The 18,875-nt window shown below is 52.5% G+C and overlaps 2 protein-coding genes across 7 annotated transcripts; both read right to left on the bottom strand.

Moving 5' to 3' along the window:
• Positions 1–2,171: 2,171 nt before the first annotated feature.
• Positions 2,172–3,221, bottom strand: LOC117863331 (ethylene-responsive transcription factor 4). Its single transcript, XM_034746985.2, has one exon. The coding sequence runs from the start codon at positions 3,063–3,065 to the stop codon at positions 2,448–2,450; it is 618 nt and encodes a 205-aa protein (XP_034602876.1). The 5' UTR covers positions 3,066–3,221; the 3' UTR covers positions 2,172–2,447.
• A 3,485-nt stretch (positions 3,222–6,706) lies between these two features.
• Positions 6,707–17,189, bottom strand: LOC117865598 (uncharacterized). 6 transcript variants are annotated; one of them, XM_072294913.1, is made up of 13 exons: positions 16,748–17,189; positions 14,366–15,725; positions 14,218–14,285; positions 13,575–13,714; positions 13,291–13,477; positions 12,786–13,202; positions 12,593–12,685; positions 12,156–12,473; positions 12,015–12,074; positions 10,945–11,111; positions 7,692–10,859; positions 7,253–7,598; positions 6,707–6,975 (listed from the first exon to the last, which is right to left on the bottom strand). In XM_072294913.1, exons 1-10 carry the CDS (start codon positions 17,117–17,119, stop codon positions 10,953–10,955), a joined length of 3,174 nt encoding a protein of 1,057 aa, XP_072151014.1. In that variant the 5' UTR covers positions 17,120–17,189; the 3' UTR covers positions 6,707–6,975; positions 7,253–7,598; positions 7,692–10,859; positions 10,945–10,952. The 6 variants fall into 6 exon arrangements, with proteins under 6 accessions (XP_072151014.1, XP_072151012.1, XP_072151013.1 ...); XM_072294911.1 differs by having other exon boundaries at positions 7,253–10,859; XM_072294912.1 differs by lacking the exon at positions 7,253–7,598.
• Between the last annotated feature and the right edge of the window lie 1,686 nt (positions 17,190–18,875).

Here is an 18,875-nt window from a genome sequence, read left to right as displayed (position 1 = left end):
GAGACGTGGTGCCGAAGCGAGGTGCTCGCGCCTCCACGGCACTGGGGCTGATTGGCACACGGCTCATGCGCCAAGCGGCAGCGCGGCCGGCCCGTGGTAGCTTGCGTGAGCCGTCGTATCGTCGTCGTCCTCGCGCATCGACACGATCCGGCACGACGGTGAGAGGTCGGTTGGTTAACCGCACGTCCGCACCCGCACAGCCGGCCTGATGGATCGGTCACCTCACCGGGTCTAGCTGCGGTCTCGCGGATCCCCCAGACGGCGTGCTTTGTTGACCCACCGCTGCGGCGCCCGCGGCGCCAGGTTGCGTGCGCTGCCCCGCAGGCGGCGGGTGTTCGTTGGCGGCCCGGTGGCCGACACGATCCCGAGCGCCACCTAATTTTCTCCCCGTGGAAGCGTGGGCGACGTCTCCGCTGGAGCACGGGCTCGGGCGGCCCCGGGGCAGGTTGGATGGGGTCCGCACGTCAGGCGCGGCGGCCTCGTGCAAGCAAAGGCGGCCTCTTTCCTTCTTTCTTTATTCCGCCCGGGCGCGGCGCCGCCTGAGATCCAATCCAATCAATCCAAAGCCGCCGACGCCTCCGAGGTGCGGCATATTCCGCGCGGGGCACGTGCCGCCTCGCCCGTGGCTGGGCGGCTCGGAATCGGGACAGAGAAGGTGTCGCTGTCGCGCCACTGCCGCCTCTCCCTATGGCTGGCCGCTGGCCGGCTCGGATCCGGCGGAGCAAGTTGAGCTCGAGACCTGGCGGTGGAGACTGCCTTGATTTTGATGGCGCCGGACCGGAGACCTGTGCGAGTGTCACCTTGTGTTTTCTCTTTCAGCTCCAACTTGTGTGCTCCACGATAGTAATCGTTTTGTGTTCCCTCTGAGAGCCCACACTGTACGTGATTAACGATTCTGGTACGGAGTATGAACGTACTAGACCACAGTGTGAGTGTGGCTTCGTCTTCTCCCAGAATATTCAGCTAAACGGCCAGAAACGTCTATGTTCGTACTAGTACCATCATTTTCCCAGCTTGACTTGATGTGTATCAGTATCACCTCCTGCACCGAGTGAGGCCAACCACCAACATGTCACTGGATTCTCGGACAAATCCAACCCAGTCAAACTTACAGCTACAGCTTGGTCACTTGCATCAAAAATTCATTTTGATAGACGTTTAGGCGTTTAGCAGGATGAAATTCTGTTTGGACTCAGATCCAAACAAACCCTGGTAAAGGCGTCGTAAAGCAGAGGTGGTTGCTTGCGAGACCTCCCAAAGCTACCGCGCCCGCCGCCTGAACAAAATAATCAGCCGGCGCGGTGCCGAGCGGTCAGTCTTCCACTCCTCCAGCGCCGCGCGACGCTGATCGCCTGGTTCTCTATCACACGACTCCACGAGGACGCGGCGCGGGAGGGACCCACCCGCCTCATGTGTTGCTCGGAGTCGGGGAGGGGAGCTTGCCGCGGTCGCAAGCGAAGCGCCTGCGCGAGCGACAGGAAAGGAAGCCGTCAAAGGCGCGTGGGGCCGGCAGGGGGTGGTGGCGACTGGCCTTCGTGGCCCGTGGTGGCGTCGCGGCGCCTTGCTGCGCTTGCGTCGCGGCGTTCGTGGGTGGGGGGCAGCAAAGGCGATGCTTGCGGTGGTGTGTACCGGTGGACCGTTTCGTCTCGTGGGGGTCCTCCCCTCGCCGCGCCGCGCGGCACGACCCCGCGCGCGCTGGCTCGTCAAGGTCGGGGCCACGGTTTTCTGCGTGGCTTTCCGCGTCGTCTCCAAGTCGTCGTCCTCCGCCCCACCCCTGGCTGTCAATGCAAGCCGGTCGTATGGTGCGGGAGGACGAACAAACCTGTACTGTGCTACGGAAATTCACGGGGGAGAACGGTTCAACATGCTTGGCTGCTTGCACTGTAAGCAAGCAATAGGTGTTCGTTTGTTCCTTCTTGTGCCAAGCTGAAGAAGAGACCGGTAGTAGCATCAGAAGACTTAATTCGTCTTCTCAAATCAAAGTTATTGGATGCGAACATAAGACGCATGATCAAAATTGATTGGGTGATCATGTTTCACCAATTAAAACAACTTAGCATGAAGACATCTTTTTGATTCTTGGAAGGTCATTTCTTGATCAGTTGATCATTAGACATCGGGACGACTCCTTCCCCCCGGAGAACACGTGCAAACATACAGCAACAGGCAAATTTACGAGCAAAAGACGGTAAATTTCTCATTAATCAGCGATTAATATGTTACAACGAACGACAAAACACCTTTGTTTGGTTTTTTTGCAACACCGGCAGTAGTTTTTTCCTTATACCTATCTGCCGATGCAAAAAGAACATCTATGTACACCTAGTAACCCATCGCGACAATTAAACGATCGATTAACCAACCTCTTACGTACTAATACAAGTTCTAATCTTCTATGCGAGCTCTGGGGGAGTCGTCGTGTCATCGGGCGCTGCGCCAAAGTCCGCCTACGCCACCTCGGCCGGCGGCGGCATGTTGAGGTCGAACCCAACGTCGACCGCCGGGGAGGCGTCCACCACGGATGACGACGACCCGGTGTCGCTCTGCTCGTCTTCACGGCAGGTTGCCTTGTTGGCGCCGGCGACGACGGCCGGCCGGCAGGGCACCGGCGCCGGCACGGCCACGGTCACCGCGAGCCTCGGGTCGAGGAACAGGAACGGCTGGGCGGCCACCATGGGCGGCATGCCGAGGCTCAGGTCCAGCGACGGCGCGGGCAGCGCCGCCGCGGGGGACGCGGCCGGCGAGTCCCGGGAGGATGACTCCACGGTGCTGCTGCTGGGGCTGACGGCCAGCATCTTGGGCGGTGGCGCGGGGTGCGCGAACGCGACGGGGAAATTGGTCTTGGCCTTGGGCCCGCGGAAGTGGAGCGCGGCGGCGTCGTAGGCGCGCGCCGCGGCCTCGGCGGTGTCGAAGGTGCCGAGCCACACGCGGGCCTTCCTGGCGGGGTCCCGGATCTCCGCCGCGTACCGTCCCCAGGGACGCTTCCGGACGCCGCGGAACCTCGGCTCCACCATGCCGTCGGTCGCCGCGCTGACCGGGGGGGGAGCGCTGTTCTTGGGCGCCATGGAGAGAGCGGGCGGGCGGGCGGGCGGGCGAGCGACGACGGCGGACGAAGCTTGCGTGCGGCGGGCGAGTGGGCGCCAAGTGTTCGGGCGCGGTGGCGGTGGAGGTTGTTGTTGCGTTGGTGCGCTGGGCGGATGCTGGAGTGCGGGGAGGAAAGGGAGGTGGGTACGGGGTATTAATAGGGAAGGCGGGAGGTGAGGAGGAGCCAGCGGGAGGGGAGGTTTGACCCACAGGCGAGGCGACGGAGGTGGGGGCGGGCGCCCCGCCCGCGTTGGGCTCCGCCGTTTGCTCCCTCGTCTCCTCTGTTTCGGCGGTGCGGCTGCTTGCTCGGTCGGTCAGTCGGTCAGTCAGTGCGTTCTCTGTTTTGGTTGTACGGCGCGTGCCCGTGCGAGGCCGGTACTGTACTTCCGCTCGTGCCTTTTGTCCCTGATCGGTCTCCGTGGTCCTTCAGAAGTTCAGAACGCACGGTGAAGTTTTCTTCTCTTTCTATGATCCGAGTCTAATCTAGCAAGGCGGTGTGTTTGGTTGAAGCTCCAGATAGCTGCGCGAGTCACCTTCATCCAGCTGCCCAGCGTCTTCATCGATGGCCACATGCCCCCAGGGCACAGGCGGTAACTGTAAAATGAATTCAACGAGCACAGCTATTGTTCGCGTGATGCTGTGGAGTGAACGGTACCTACGACTACGACAAGGGCAACCTGGCGGTTCCGTGTAGCAGCAACAGCAACGGCCAGTGGGCGAGCGAACCGGCCGGGGCGTGCCGCCGCCCACCCGCCCCGCCCGGTTGGCGGTCGCTTTCGGCCGCGCTCCACTCCACGACGTCCGCGCGCCGAAGCCGAACGAACGGGGCATGCAAGGACGTCGCAATTTCCAGAGACGCGCAGCACGACGACGCGTCACGCTCACACGCTCCGCGGCGGCACCGCCTGCCCTGCCCCGCACCGCACGAACGCAGCGAGCGGCGAACGAGTGGGCGGTCCCGCGCGGCGCGCGGCGGCGTCGGGGCCCGGCGGTGGCTCCGGTCCCGTCGCCAGCCGCGTGGCCCGCGGTGCGGTGCTCGCGCGACGTGGGGACGTGATGGATGGGGACCAGGGACTAGGGAGGAAGGCGAGCGCGGAGGGGCCGAGCGGGTGACGGGGACAGGCGGGGCGGGCGCACCTGCCCCGCGTCTTCCTTGCCTGGCACGGCGGCGGCAGCGCGCAGACGGCAGGGCGTCGGATCGGATCGGATCCGCGGCGGGGATTTGGATATTGCTTACGTGCAGCGCGGAGGGGCCCCGCCAGTCACCAGCGCCGGATTTGGGCGGTTGGAAAACCACCGCTCGTTTTTGTTTCCCAGCTGTGAAGGCTCTGCCGGTGAGAGCGTGCCTGGCGCGGCTATAGCCTTACAATCTCTGCACGGTTTAGCAGGGCGTTATCGTCTTTCAGGCGATCCCGTGCATTTTAGTATATAACACGTAAGTTTAAAGCGACTTTAACCATCAACAAAAATAGTCTATTTTCTAATGTATTTCATAATAACTCCACGCTTTTTTAATTTAAATATATAAAAAATAATAACACGTGCAGTTGCAAGAGCGTGGTTTCAAGAAAACTTACTGAAACAAGAATTTATTCCTCCACCTCCCATCTATTTTTTGTATCATCAAAAAATACTTGGTGTTGTATTAAATGACTTATGAGACCATCGGCATATACCCATGTAAATTTTTCATGTAATTCTTTTCATGAAACATGTACCCATGTAATTGACCTTAATGCTAAACATCTCAATGTATTAGCAATGGAGACATGGCCCCCTTAGAAAAAAATCCCCTTCAAAAAGATAATGTAGAGACACAGGCGCCCCTTCGAAAAGACAATGTAGAGACACGGGCGCCCAATCAACAAATGGTAGTTTTAATTTCAAGAAATTGCTAATTCATGCTGCACGTTAGCAGTCTTGTAGGTTATCTCATTCAATAACGCATTATTTTTGCTGATGCGGAAGAGGGTGAGTAAGGAGTAGACCTGAGCATTTTGCGGGCCGGGCTAACAAAAAGCCCGATTCATTTCGGACCAAAAATTTATGCCCACGAACAGTCCATAGGTGTTGTCGGGCTGAGTTTTCGGAGCAGACTCGAGTCGAGCTTGGGCCGACCGTTCTTTTTAAGTTGAAAATAAATGAAATTAATTATTTGGGTGGGCTTGAGCCAGCCTATTTTTCAAGGCTTGGTTTTCGCGGACCACCTATCGGGCTCGGGCTAGGCCTGTGGGCTCAAAATCCTCGTGTCTAGCGAGGAGAGGTAAAGAGATCATTGTTTCGCAAAACAACCGTTTTGTAGGCTACTATGAGACTAGTTGCCATACAACTCACAATAAATTAAAAGATTTGAGATTAGGAAAACAAAACACACCATTGCAGTGGTCGTTCTTAAGATTACATGTTAATACATCTTAATACATCTGAATAACATCAATGTATTTGCTCTAACCCTGACTTAGTTTCCGAATCACAGTTTTTACTGCTACAAAATTTCAGCTGGAGATTATAGCTGCCGCTCTCCGAGGCTGCCCGACGAAACCGCGCATCACGTTCCAAACCTAAGAAGCGTACATGCGCAAAGTGTCAAGCGTGCACGTATAAACAATTCCGGCCGCCGTCGCCAGCTTTTTTGGGTCGAGGCTGCACCACCAGTCCACCACCACCGAACCAGACGCGGTGGCCGAGCTGTGAGGTGTGGGTGTCAGTGTGTCACGTCCGTCGCCACGCCCGCCCGTCCGTCCGCGGCAGGCAAGGCTTTCAGCTTTCACACCGTCCGCCTCGCGCCGTCGCTCTCCTCCCCCGCAGAAACGCCGGATCGGGTCGTGTCGCGCTCGCGCGCAGCGGCACGCCGTGGCTAGCGGCCGCCACCGTCACGGCATCCACATGTCAGCCGGCGGCCGCAGATGGAGACGGGCGCGACCGCGGCCGCACACGCAGGGGGCGGCAGCGGCGGAGCGGAGCGCTCGTGGGGCCTCCACGCCGCGAGGTTTCTCCGTTCCACACGCACACGCACAGGCACAGGCGGCGCGCGCACCCAGCTCAGACGCCAGTGGACGACGCCATCTCTTTATCGCGGATCGGCGGCCGGCGCACGTCGTCGCGGGCCCTGGCGGCCCGGCCGCGGCAATATTTTTTTGCGTTTTCTCGCCTCCTTTTTTTTTCCCTCTCCCCGTCTCGGCGCGCTCTCAACCGCTCGCCGACCGCATGGCCCTTGTCCGTTTCAGACCTCACACCGACGGAGCGACGACGGACGGGTTCCTTTCCCCTTTCTTTTCCCTGTCCGAATTACGCTGACGGTTTCGTGTTTTCTTTTCCCTGTCCGAATTACGCTGACGGTTTCGTGTTTTCAGGCAGTCGCAACCCACAGTGTTCACGGTAGTGTCTAAGAGGAGAGATACGGTAGCTCCCCAATGCAAAGTGTCCATGGGTAGTTTCTATAGAGAAGAAAATTTAATACCTCTTTTGCATGTAATGTTAATAGAGAAGGATCAACTGCGGCAAACCACACAAGCAACACCTTTGTGGACTGTGGTGTACTTTGGCATGGCTTCCTAGTGTCCCCACTCCAAGCACATGTGTACTAGATCAATCGTGCAATATAGATTCAGGAAGGCATCGGTGAAAGAAATACATGTATCAGCATTGATGCAAAGTAATTCAGCTAGGCAAACCGGTAGGGCTCGAACTGTAACCCGAAATAGGTTCATTACACGGCAGATAATAGATAGTGTTGCCATGCTAATACATAGTAATTTAGGTAGTTTCTCATGACAATCGAAAATAAACTTTAGATACTAATTTTGGTAGCAGTTGATCCAGTAAGCAATGTGCAATCAGTTCACCCAGAGCACGGCAACACCAAAATGGCATGACTGCTAATACAATCAGCTGCAAGAAAAAAGGAGGAGACATTATTAAAAAAGGAGTGGTGGATCTAGCAACTTTTATGAACAACTATATTCTACTCAAATCCCCCCCAAATCAGCTGCTGCTGCTGACAAAAGACACGCATATGAGCATCCATGTAAATTGTAGGCGTTTATTTCTTTTACTGGCTGGCCAATAGTTTGAGAGAAGCATGTATTTCTAGTATAAAGCTTCTGGTACTGATAACAAATCGAGTGGTGAACCATATACAAGACTTTGGAGAAGACACCTTGCATACCAATCAGAGCCGCAAAGAGACGATTCAACCGTGAAGGATGCGCCAAGAGATTCAGCTGGTCACCAAGCACAGGCGGGATAAGCACTAAGAGCAGGAAAACTACTGGTGGCTGGAGCACGAGGGCCTAGAAGACCACCAGCTCCTGGAGCACCACCGGCGACTGGAGTACCACCGGTGGCAACAGCAGCAGCGTCTGGAGCACCACCGACGACTACAGCAAGGGCGGCCGATTCAACGGCGGCTTGAGTAGATCTCGATTGAAGTCCCCCCCCGATTCATTGTTGCGCATGAGTTGGGGACAATTTCTTCCTCAAGGATATACGATTGGGGTTGGATTTGGCCGATTCTAGCCGGCAAGCAGATAGATTAGAGAAGGCGAGAGATTGGGGAAAAAGGATGCTGCAAGATAAATGTGGATAGGCAGACTATGGCGCCGCACCTGGATGCCGAGAGGATTCACGCGCCAAAAACTTGCGGTGCTCCAGCAGTATAGCTCGCAGGGGAGAACCTGGAGTGCGCGCCGGGCATGGCAGCGGGGAAGGCGGTGGCGCAGCGGACCAGAGGTCGAGGGAAATCCGGGAGGAAAGAAAGAAATGACGGGTCGCTCCAACGTCAATTTTCCTCGTTTCGAGCGTCTTGGTCCACGCGCCGATCCGATTTACTGCATGCGACCCGGTGTCCTCGGTTTTCACTCTTTAATTTCTATGGCACGTCAGATTTTTGCCTAATTCTATGGACATCAGCTGACCTAGTGGGTTAGGATTGACTTAGAGCATCTGCAATGGACTATTTATTTTTAACTCTTTATTTAACTCGTTGACAAAAAGATTTTGTTCAGACTATCCATTTCCTACACTCCAAATCTTAAAAATTCTTAATGAGTCCCACATGTCATATGTGGGGCATATATGTTATCCTCTATTTTTTCTCCTGCACCTCTTATCTTCTTCTTCCTTTTACTGGTGCTGCTCCTCCCCACCGTTTCCTTTGCCGGCCGGCTCTCCCCGCGCGGCCTTGCTTCACCGGCCGGCTCCTTCACACCGTCCTCCTCCCCGCGCCCGCTGCCACTTCTCTCTCTTCTCCGGCTCCCCGCACCCGCGCCGCCGCCGTCCTCCCACGCCCGCCGCCGCCGCGGGATGGCAAGCGTGTGAGGCCCACACTTGGCAAGCTAGTTTGGCCAGCGGGATTGGCTTGCTAAGTTTGGTAAGTGGGAGGGCTAATTTGGCTTGCCGAATAGGATAGCAATCGAGATATCTTGGATGGTCATTTTGATGTTGAGTTGCTAAAATTTAGTTTAGGTAATTGGATGGCAACTCTGTTGAAGTTCTTCTTACGAAATTATCAGTGGGCTAGATTCCGACATAGCACAGTCGGACCAGGACTAGCTCGCGTCCAGTACCAATTTGTCTCGAGAATTACCATGGTAATAAATTAAATTTAACAACAGCCCCGAGTAGTTTTTTTAAAGAGAAATCCGACGCAACCGCGCCATGCGTCGATGCGACACGGAGCCGAGCGTTCGGCGCTTCATCCCCCAACCCGCAGCACGTTGACGATGACGAAGCTATATGCCGCCAAACTATTGGATCATGCGTAACTAACGGCACCCCGGCCGCGGGCGACGCGGGCGCAAGGAAACCGGGGGCCGAGGGGGCGCGCCGCGCGCGGGCCAGACAGGCGGTGGTAGCGTCACGTTGCCCACGGGTGGCAACGCGTGGGCGCGCACGCGCAGGTGGCGTGCGCGCGCGCGCTTTCTTTCCCTCGACAGCTCCCGCGTGACGGCCGCGTGGCCGGCGCTAAAGCGGGGGAGCTGGACTGGGCTTCCACGCTGCTGCGACAAGCTGTGCGGTTTCCTAGTACGCGCAGACGCGACCAGATGCTGCGGGGTGGCTTCTGACTTCTGAGCCGGGCAGATCAGGCCTTCAGGGGAGAGGAAGCTGCTCCGGAGTCCGGAGTTCATGCTCCCCGCAGAGTTTAACTTTGCTCCCAGGCCAAGGCAGCCGTCCTGCTGCGTAGGCTCCAGAAAAGGCGCGAGATCTTCTGAGCCACAGCAGGCTCACGTTTGGCTCAGTCTTGCTCGCCGTCGTCTGATGCATGTTTTCCCAATCCTTGATTGCCTATATGCTTACTTACTGTTTGGATCGGACTTAAATTTATGTCACATCGAATATTCGAAGGCTAATTAGGAGGACTAAATATGAACTAATTATAAAACTAATTATACAGATGGAGGCTACTTCCCGAGACGAATCTATTAAACCTAATTAATTTATCATTAGCCACATCGTCAAATCATGGACTAATTAAGCTTAATAGATTCGTCTCGTGCAATTGATTTTGTAATTAGTCTATATTTAATTGGTATCTAAATATTCGATGTGACAGGAATTTTAGGAGCTTAAAAAACCAAACGGGACCTTATCTTGTAACTACGATTCCACTAAAAGTGAATTCGACGAGGACTTGAGGGTTTCGCGTCAATTACTGCTCCACATTCCACACGTTCGAAGCACCGGAGTGAACGGCACCAGCAAGTGAACCAACAAAACGGTGCGCCGAACCTAGCGGTGGCTTTCTACTCCACTCACAAAAGTCACAACTTCCGAACGAGATTGGCATGAAAAAACAGTGATGGATCGGAGAGCGCGCTTCGGGCCTCTTGGCTGGCACGGTGGCGGCAGCGCGCACAAATGAGACGAGAGCAAGCAGATCCGCGCGGGGTTTTGGGTGTTGCTTACGTGCAGAGCGGAGGGGCCGGGCCCGGTCACCACTCACCACCGCCGGATTTGGGCGGTGGAAAATCCCCGGTCGGAAAGCCGCCGCCTGTTTCTTCCTGCTCTTCGCCGGGTGTCAAGCGTGCACGCTTCGACGAACAAAACAACCCCACCGCCAGCGCCAGCTTCTTGGGTCGAGGGCGCTCGCTACCTCCGAACCAACAACGCTGCTGCGCGGTGGCCGGTGGGTTCGTGCTTCGCGGGACGTGGGTCACGCGGCCGACGGGCGGTGCCCCCGTGGCCGCCTCGCGCGAGCTCTCCATTCCACACGCACCACGGGCACAGCTGAGAGTCAGATGAGGACAGTGGACGCTCGACGCTCTTTGTTTGTCGCGGATCGTCGGCCGGCGCGTCGGGCGTGGGGCTGGTTTCTCTCCTCCCTACCGTCCGGATTGCACCGACGTTTTCTCCATGGCTACGTGTGCTCTATCAGTCACCAGTCGGTCAGGCTGCAAGGTTCCAACAGAGCCGGGTGTTCCCACAGCAGCCGGACGCAGATGATGACCAGCTCGCTCGCGCCTAGCAATTCGGCTAACAAATCAGCATCGTTCCACAGTCCTCCACGAACGATCACGCGTGCCACTGCGTAGACGCGACAAGTGCCGAGCGTTCAGCGCTTCGTCTCCCCAACCTAACGGCACAGCACGTTTACCAAACTATACGGCGCCGCAGGAGACGCAAAGAAACCGGGGGAACCGAGGCCGCGCGGATCTGGTGCTTCACGTTGCCTGGGCAGGGGGTTCGTGACGGCTTCCACGCCCCGCGGCCACACGAAGCTGCGCGATTCCCTACGCGCTACGAGGTGCGGGCTCAAACTGTATGGAGACAACCCTCTGTGAAACAAGTTAGAAACCTGTAAGAAACAGCTCCGGCATTCGGTGAAACATGCACAAATTTTACACGCTGGACTAGCCCTACCGGGGGAGCTACTTTGCTCCTGTGCCAAGGCGCCGTTCTGCAGAGACTCCAGAAAGACGCGGGATCGTCCGCGAGCCACAGCAGAGCTCCTCCTCGTCCTCGACCTGGTAATCGTCATCGTCTCCTGCAGATGGGTCATCTCCTCCGTCCATGGATTCTAATGAATCCTGCAAACACAGAAACCATGCGAGACAGATTCACATCCTTTTCACATAATCACATCTTACCAGGAATCTAACCTGCAAAAGGAACTCAACAGTCGCACTTGTCAAAACAGTTTAAGCTGAATAGTTGAAAGACAATCGTCCTGTAGCGCAGCTAACAAAGGGTGCAAAGGTATTGTACTGTTTTATTAGGTGAGTGAATGTGTTAAGCGTAAGTGAGTGAGAATATCAGCAATAAGCTATCCTTTCACAACAGCTACACATGGGGATTTCTAGCCACCACCAGTATCTCCAGAAAATCTGGCTTTTCCTCATAAATATACCGTATATAACCCAAACTAAATACAATCCTTGTCAATCTTTTGTAAATGCACATCCTATTATGATAGAACCTTTCGAGCGCGAAGCAGCACACGGTGGATGTGTGATTTTGGCCAGGCTCAATATTCAGTATTTCAGAAGAGATGAAACACTGTCAACCATTCACATGCATGTGGGCTAAACTTTTCATATCTTTTGACACTACAAGTTTCTTTTCTAGGAAAGCAAACTACTTCCTCCATTCCAGGGCAGGATTTTGACATTACAGTAGGGCTCGACCTTGACGAACCCAGATGCAACAGAACTAGACATTAACTTATCCTGTGTCCTGCGACACTCAAAATAAGCATGCTTTCATATACTATGTTATTTGTAAGTCGTAACTAAACCATACAAACATGGCAATGGCAGCCTAGTGATCAAAATATGAGATCCGGATAGCATAAATCTAGCACTGAATTTTCTTTACATGGGTGAAATACTAACCCCAGCAAGTATTTAGATGCAGGTTTCACTATAGCTTCTCTTTAGCAAATACTAGCGCATAGATATGTACATAAGGCAGGACGCAAATTCAATTATTACCTGCCGTGCCAGTTTGCACTGTTTGCTTCTTCCAACAGCCAATGATGACTCCTTCACACCCTGCAAATGAATGTCATTGACAAATCAAACAACCCCAATTTTCCTGGCTAAATGAGCCAAATAGACCGGTAATTTGCTAACATTAGGGACGATGTGTGATGAGGACATCCTGGGCATCTTTTGTTCCAAGGACAAAAATTTCTTCTCCCAAGCTTCATTTAACCCTTGCAGGGCTTGATTAATCATCTCTTGCACCTGTTCTTTTGTGAACATTGGCTGTTGTTCCTGTTTGCTCACACAAACTGGGGGCAGTTTAGATAATGACTTGTGCTGGGACTTCTTGCCGATACCGATGGCACCACAGTACCTCCCACGCTTCCCACTCCCCACCTGTCTCAGAACAGAATGGGAGCCTAGCTGAGTGCACTGTGACTCCTTATTAGGTTGATCTCTAGTATCCTGAAAAACAGAAGGCATGCCAAAACTGTTCATCTGGTTGGCATCTGGAGCCAATATCACTTAACAACATCAATCTTCAGAGCTATTAATCAAAACAGTACATTAAAAAAGGTAGGTACCTCGGTTTGACATGCCCTCTCGTCAACAGACTCCCTCGATATCTTTGTGGGTGAATCGATGCCAATCGCCAGCTTTCCACCATTATACAAGCCCTATTTGACCACGCCAGGATCATCAAATCATGATGAAATAAGTGTCAAGAAGCAGGATTTGCATTCTTAGTTCTATCACAAGCTGCTCATGCAGTGTTACCTTCTGTGAACCTGCAGCATCACAGGGGCGTTTTCCTGAATATCTATTCTTCCTCTGTTGGTAAGACACCTTCATGATTTCGTCTTTGGCCCAATGGTCACACAACATTTCCCACCATTTTGGCTTCATCCATGCGGGGGAAAATGGTTTCCATTTCAGCGGATCTTCATGCTCGAGTAACACCACTGATTCATCTCCTTGCTGTCCGTCTGAATCTTCTCTATCACCATCCTCTTCTAGCTCCATTTCACCATGGGCCCTACGAACCAATGAAGATTTCTTGGCCTTTTTTGCTGCTAACACCTGCCTAACCCTTTGCTTCTCATAGCAAAAGAGATTAACTAACTGTCTAACTGCTTTTCGGTCAAATAACTTTTGACACTCCTCTTCGTGGCCAGGAGACCACTTGTAGCGTTTCTGCAGTATTCAGATAGCACGCACTCATCATTTGCAAATGTCACAGTGAGCAAAATATCGTACAAAACATGTCCTGATAGTTACTCACGAGGAATTCATCCAATATAGTAGCCACTGTATCTGGTGGGCATTGGTGCCAGTGGTAAACCACATGTTCACAGGATTGGCCATTTCCACTGGTATCATCTGATACATAGATCCCAGGATAGTTCTGCTTGATGAGAAGGGAGAGGGTATTTGCCACTTTAGGACACGGTGGGTGCACATTCCAGCTGCTAGTTCATGCCAATTTGTCAATTGCCATACAATGAAGCTCTGAATGTAGAAGTTCTTCAAAAATCAATAAACATAGCAAACATGGACAATACTTACTCAGCACCACTGGGCGTCAACACAGACCTGTCAGCTTCTTTGCGCGGTTCCATTAGTTTTTCAGGGGCACGCCCCCTGCGCTTTTTTGACGAGTTACTAATAGGTTTTGGCAGCACATCACCACATGGTGCATCCTGAAACTGCTTTATATCAGAACTCTCATTGCTGCCAAAGTAATGAAATCATGCAGGTGCACATGATATAGTACAACTCGCGCAAAAGGTAAATGGCTGATGTTTAACAGTGGCTTAGGAAAATATAGAAATATGCTAGAAATTCTAACATAAAAGGAAAAAAAATACACTTTTAAGAGTTTCCATGGCTAAACTACACTTATATTGTCATCCAAATGACAAAAATAGTGCAGTTCGGTGATAGACAATATAAGTATAGTTTTGTGATATGGTATGTAGGTAAAATTGAAGTTCTGTGAAATTGATCATCAAAAGTGCAGTTTTGTGATATCGAGTGACAATAAAAGAGCAGTCATGTGAACTTGATCCTTAAAGGTGTAGTTGTGCAATAGTTTTTACAGTCTTAGTGTAGTTTTGTGAAAATTTAGTCTGTTACATTTTTAATTGTAGCACTAAACCTAACATAAACATTTTCGAATTGACACACGGGTTAGGGAGGGGTAAGGGACCTGTGAGTAGAGGGGGGATGGTGGTTGTTGGTGCAGCAATGTTGGACTGCTGCAGTTAAGTGGTAGATCTGCAAGATTAAGAAGCACATGTTAATGATAGAGAGGTTTCAATAGATACAGGTGCATGGCTTTAGAAAGCACGATATACTTTCACGTGAATAAGGCGATGTGATCATGGGTAATGCAGTAGCAGCCGGAATTGGCAGCAAAGCAGCGAGGCGGCTGCATGAAGCAGACAAGTTCTGGTGGCAGGTTCCAGAGACAGATTGGTCTTCAAGATGCACCCCACCATTTGAAGAAGAGCCAGTGAAACCATTCCTTTTTGGCCTTCCATGCTCTGAAAGGTTTTCATTGTGAGGCTTGAGTCGTAGCTGTCCCAAACGGTTCTTGTCGCTGCAAGCCTCTTGTGCCAGATGCCCATCCATATCCTGATTTTGCATCTCTGCTGGATTTGAACACACTTCTGCATAACCTCTTTCAAGGTGGCCGACCCCATTAGAGCTCTCCTGAGGTATCTCATGGTCATGCCATGAATTTGAGCATGCAACTGGAAGTGCCCATCTAGTCTCTGGCGAGCACATCTGGGTCCGTGGAAACTGATCAGCTTGTGGTGTACCATGACTCAAAGCAGGTGGAGTAGTTGCATCAACACCATCCCATTCATTAGAGCCACCATGAGGAAATCGGTACCTAGCAGGAGAACAAGGGTCAGAATCTGTTAAATTTCTTTCAATCTCTGGATCTTCAGATAGATTTTGATTCGGGGAAGGATCTATCTTCTCAATAGGATCAATGTCAACTAGGTTGTGTGATCCATTTACCAAACACTTACTGCACCTAAGTTGAGGCAATTCATTTGAAAAATTCGATAAAATCTTACTTTTCCTTTTTTGATTTACTTTACTACCTTTGGCACTCTTTATACAGTTTCCTGCTTTGCTGGCAAAATTCACTTGCACCTTGTTTGCATGAACTATATTATTGGGAATTTCACCTGCCTGTTGCTCATCCACAGCTTGATTCAGAGACTTTGTCCACTCCTGTTCAATAGTACTAGGGACAACCACATTTCCAATTTTCTGCTTGCTGTCCACTGTAACTGTGCCATTGGGAAACCTATCTTCTACCTTGTCTGTATGAACTGAAGAATTTGAAGGCATTCCCTGTGCCTCTGATGCATACACGGCTTGATTAGGATGCTCTTCATGCACCTTTCTTGCAGGATAATAATTAGGGCCAGCTACAAATCTAGATTTCTTCTTGCTGGGCCTGGAAATAATCTCATCGAGTGGCTCAGTATGTGACTCCTCTCTATGTGATGAAGGGCTAGCAGGCTCATTTTGTGACCTTCCTGCTACATGAATTTCTGTTCCAGTGTCAGCTCTGGATGAAGTAAATGGCTCTTTTCTAAAGGAATGTCTCAGACACTGTCCAAGTGTCTGCTCCAAGTGAATAGGCTTTTGAACGTTCCCTACATGAGTTAATTGGCTTGAAAGGCATGGATGCACCTGCACCACAGCAGAGATGACATAGAGAAGAAAAACGAACCATGAGAAGCATGCACAGATGTTCCTTTTGATCATAAAACAAGTCTCACCACAAGTCAATGTGCCGTCAACTCTTACCAGTCTTGACCAGTCTACACAAAAATTACTTTTGTAAATCATAACATTTTGTAAGTTGGGAAAATCTACAGTAACAAATGTTGATGATCATGGATGCACAAAATCTTCAGAAAGTAATGAAATGTGACACTTATATTGTGAATTTGTGACCGGAGGTACTGTTTGCTTGTAAAAAGCGTTAAAAAAGAACGATAATAAATAGGTCAGTTAAACATTGATCAGGCTAAACTTACTAGAGCTCTGTTCAGCACCTCCTTCCACTTCTAACACTATCTCAAACACTCTCTTTGGTTATCAAGCAATAATATTAGTATACAACATAAGATGATTCCTATCACCTTTCAGCACTGCTACATCCACTGTCAAAGGACTTAATTGTTCATTTGCAAATAAAATACTGACAACTCATTTCCATTATGGAAAATGGAATCAAATGCTGGTTGATCACACTAAACATGACCAAACCGGTGTAAAACTCTTCTTAGAGCGAATGACTTTTGTTTCAATACAAAAGGATATGTGATGCTTGTATGGTTCTATTGGTAGTCTTTCACAGTTTAACCTCACAATGCTGTTATTAGAACAAGAGAAGAACGCCAGCTGCTAAAACTAACACAAAAACCCACAAAAGCCACTCGCCAAACCAAATGCATCCATAGTAAATCCATGCATCACTTATACGTTCACCAACATAATTTACCTCACTGCCTAGAATTGCAGGACAAAGAGTCAGAGGTGATATGGTAAAGGCACGATGCAAGCATCAGCTCTTATAGCAATGCCAGTGTCAGCAGTGCTATCAGTAGAAGCTTCAAGCTAATTTAACCTCACGAAATGGAACGGATTTACATCTAAGTCGCTGCCATTGGTAGTTCTGGGAGAAAAATGAAGATGGATAATAGTACCTCAGAGGGCTGCGCCAGTCTGCTGGGAGTGATTGGGACGGCTGCGGGCGGCGCCACGACCGAGACGGCAGCAGTCTGGGAGGCCGCAAGCTCGGAGCCGCAGAGCGGGCAGGCGAATCGCCCCTGACCGTGCGGCGCGCTTAGCACGGCGCCGCATCCCCAGCACGTGACGCGGGACGGCGCGGTGGGCAGCGGGGCGCATCTCCCGGGGAGCGGGAGCGCGCGGCGGGGGCGCCGCGGCAGAAGCTCCGGCGGGAGCGCCTGATGGGTCCCGCAGTCGGGGCAGGCGAATTCGGTGAGACCGGGCTCCACCTCCAGCGTCTCACCGCAGCCAGCGCACCGCACCTCAACGATCCCCGGTGGCGGCGCCATGAGAGAGTGTGGGGAACCGTCGAACGGGTTTTGGGGTTTTCACAATTTGGCCCTCGGGAAAAGGGGTTAAGGATGTGGGGGTCTTCTCAGCTATGACGGGAAAGCTGGTTATCCCGACAGCTATTGCTACATTCCAGACGTCCGGACGCTCCAGTATGACATTCAGCTCGTTCGCTTGCTGCTGCGTTTGGCTGCTGCGTTCGGCTTCTGGCTGCTGCGGCAGAGAGCTGCTGCGTGCTGCAGCTGCTGCGGCAGAGAGCTGAGCAGCAGCAGCCAGCTGCAAAGCAGCTAGCCGAACGAGGCCATTAAAACAAAACATCTGCAATATCAAAATCTATAGTTGAAATATTGAAAAATATGCGGAAAAAATGACTACATCATTCGAATCTAGGATAGAAAATTTCCACCGCAACATGAACACTATGTTTTATGTAACGTTCGCTGTGAAACATGCGGAAACAATAGTTGCAAAATCAATACTTAACTATTGCAACATATGTCGGAGCGTCCGATTTTTTTAAGATTTTGGACGTCCTACTCTTAGCATTATCGATTATATAAATACTACTCGTGCTATTATTTTTTTAAGAAAAATACTACTATTAGTTACTCCCTCCGTCCAAAATAAGGACACTCCGGAATTTCACAACAGATTAGGTTGTGGATGACAAAAAAAAGAGCACATATGCTTTAGTTTTTTAACTAAAAAAAGACACATGGAGCCATCAAATTTCTATTCTCAAGAAAGGAACATTCCAAATCGACCCAACCCCGCGTCATCCGAATCGGGCGACTCGAGCGGCACTCTAGCCCCGGCCGCCACAACCCTCCGCCATGCCCTCCCACCTTCTCCTCACCGCCGCCGGAGCGGCTGCCGGAAACTCGCGCAGCCACAAGGAAGGCGAAGGCGGGGCCTCTTCTTTTTTCTCCCGAGCTCGCCCGTGTGGGGGCTCCTTCTGGCCGGATCCGCGTGGCCCGTCGCTGGATCCGGAGAACTCCGGGGCAGATTGATCGTCCTTGTGAAGGTTTCAGCAGGGGTCGTTGCGGCAAGTTGTGGTGGCCGAAGGCAGCGATGCGTGGATGCCACGTGGCGGCAGCTACACGCAAGGAGGCGGCTCGGCCTGGGCTGCGCCCGTGGAGTTGCAGGCCGCGCAGCGTTGGTGGAGAGCGGGGCGAGGAGGCGTGAGGAGGATGCACGACGAGTAGACAGCGCCGTCGCGCAAGGTGACCGCGAAGGAGGCGGAGGCCCCGGCCCCGCGTCGCTCTCCCCTGGGCGGTGGCAGGGCTGCTTTTGCTGACTCTGGGGGAGACCTGGTCGGATCTGAGCTGCGCTGAACGGTGGTATGGCCCGCAGCCGTCGCCTCGCGGTGCGTGGAGCGGAGGCGTTGCACGTGGGGCAACAGTGGCTGTGTCGGCCGGGCGCAGAGGCAGAGTAACGGCGACTCGGCCTTGCGGCACGCCGACCAGGAGTCGAGGAGGAGCGGTGGGCCAGCCTTGCGGCGGCAGCGATGAGGAGGCACGGCGGCGGCGGCGCCCCCCGGGAGAGCTTCAATAACTGTGGTCTTGGTGGTGTTGTGCTAGTGCGTGTTGCGGCTAGGGATGAGACGCTCTGAGCGAAAGCCTTTTGTGGCAATCTTGCTGGTGGCGAAGGTGGCAGCGTCCTAGGACATCGTTCTCCACGTTGGGAGCGTCATATTGGAGCCTCATCCTTGCTGTATGGGGTTCTCTAGGTGAAAACCCTGTCCAGATTTTGGAT

Source organism: Setaria viridis, chromosome 7, assembly GCF_005286985.2.
Source record: "Setaria viridis chromosome 7, Setaria_viridis_v4.0, whole genome shotgun sequence".
In the NCBI taxonomy this organism is placed as follows: Eukaryota; Viridiplantae; Streptophyta; class Magnoliopsida; order Poales; family Poaceae; genus Setaria; species Setaria viridis.
This window is presented reverse-complemented; position numbering and strand designations above follow the sequence as displayed.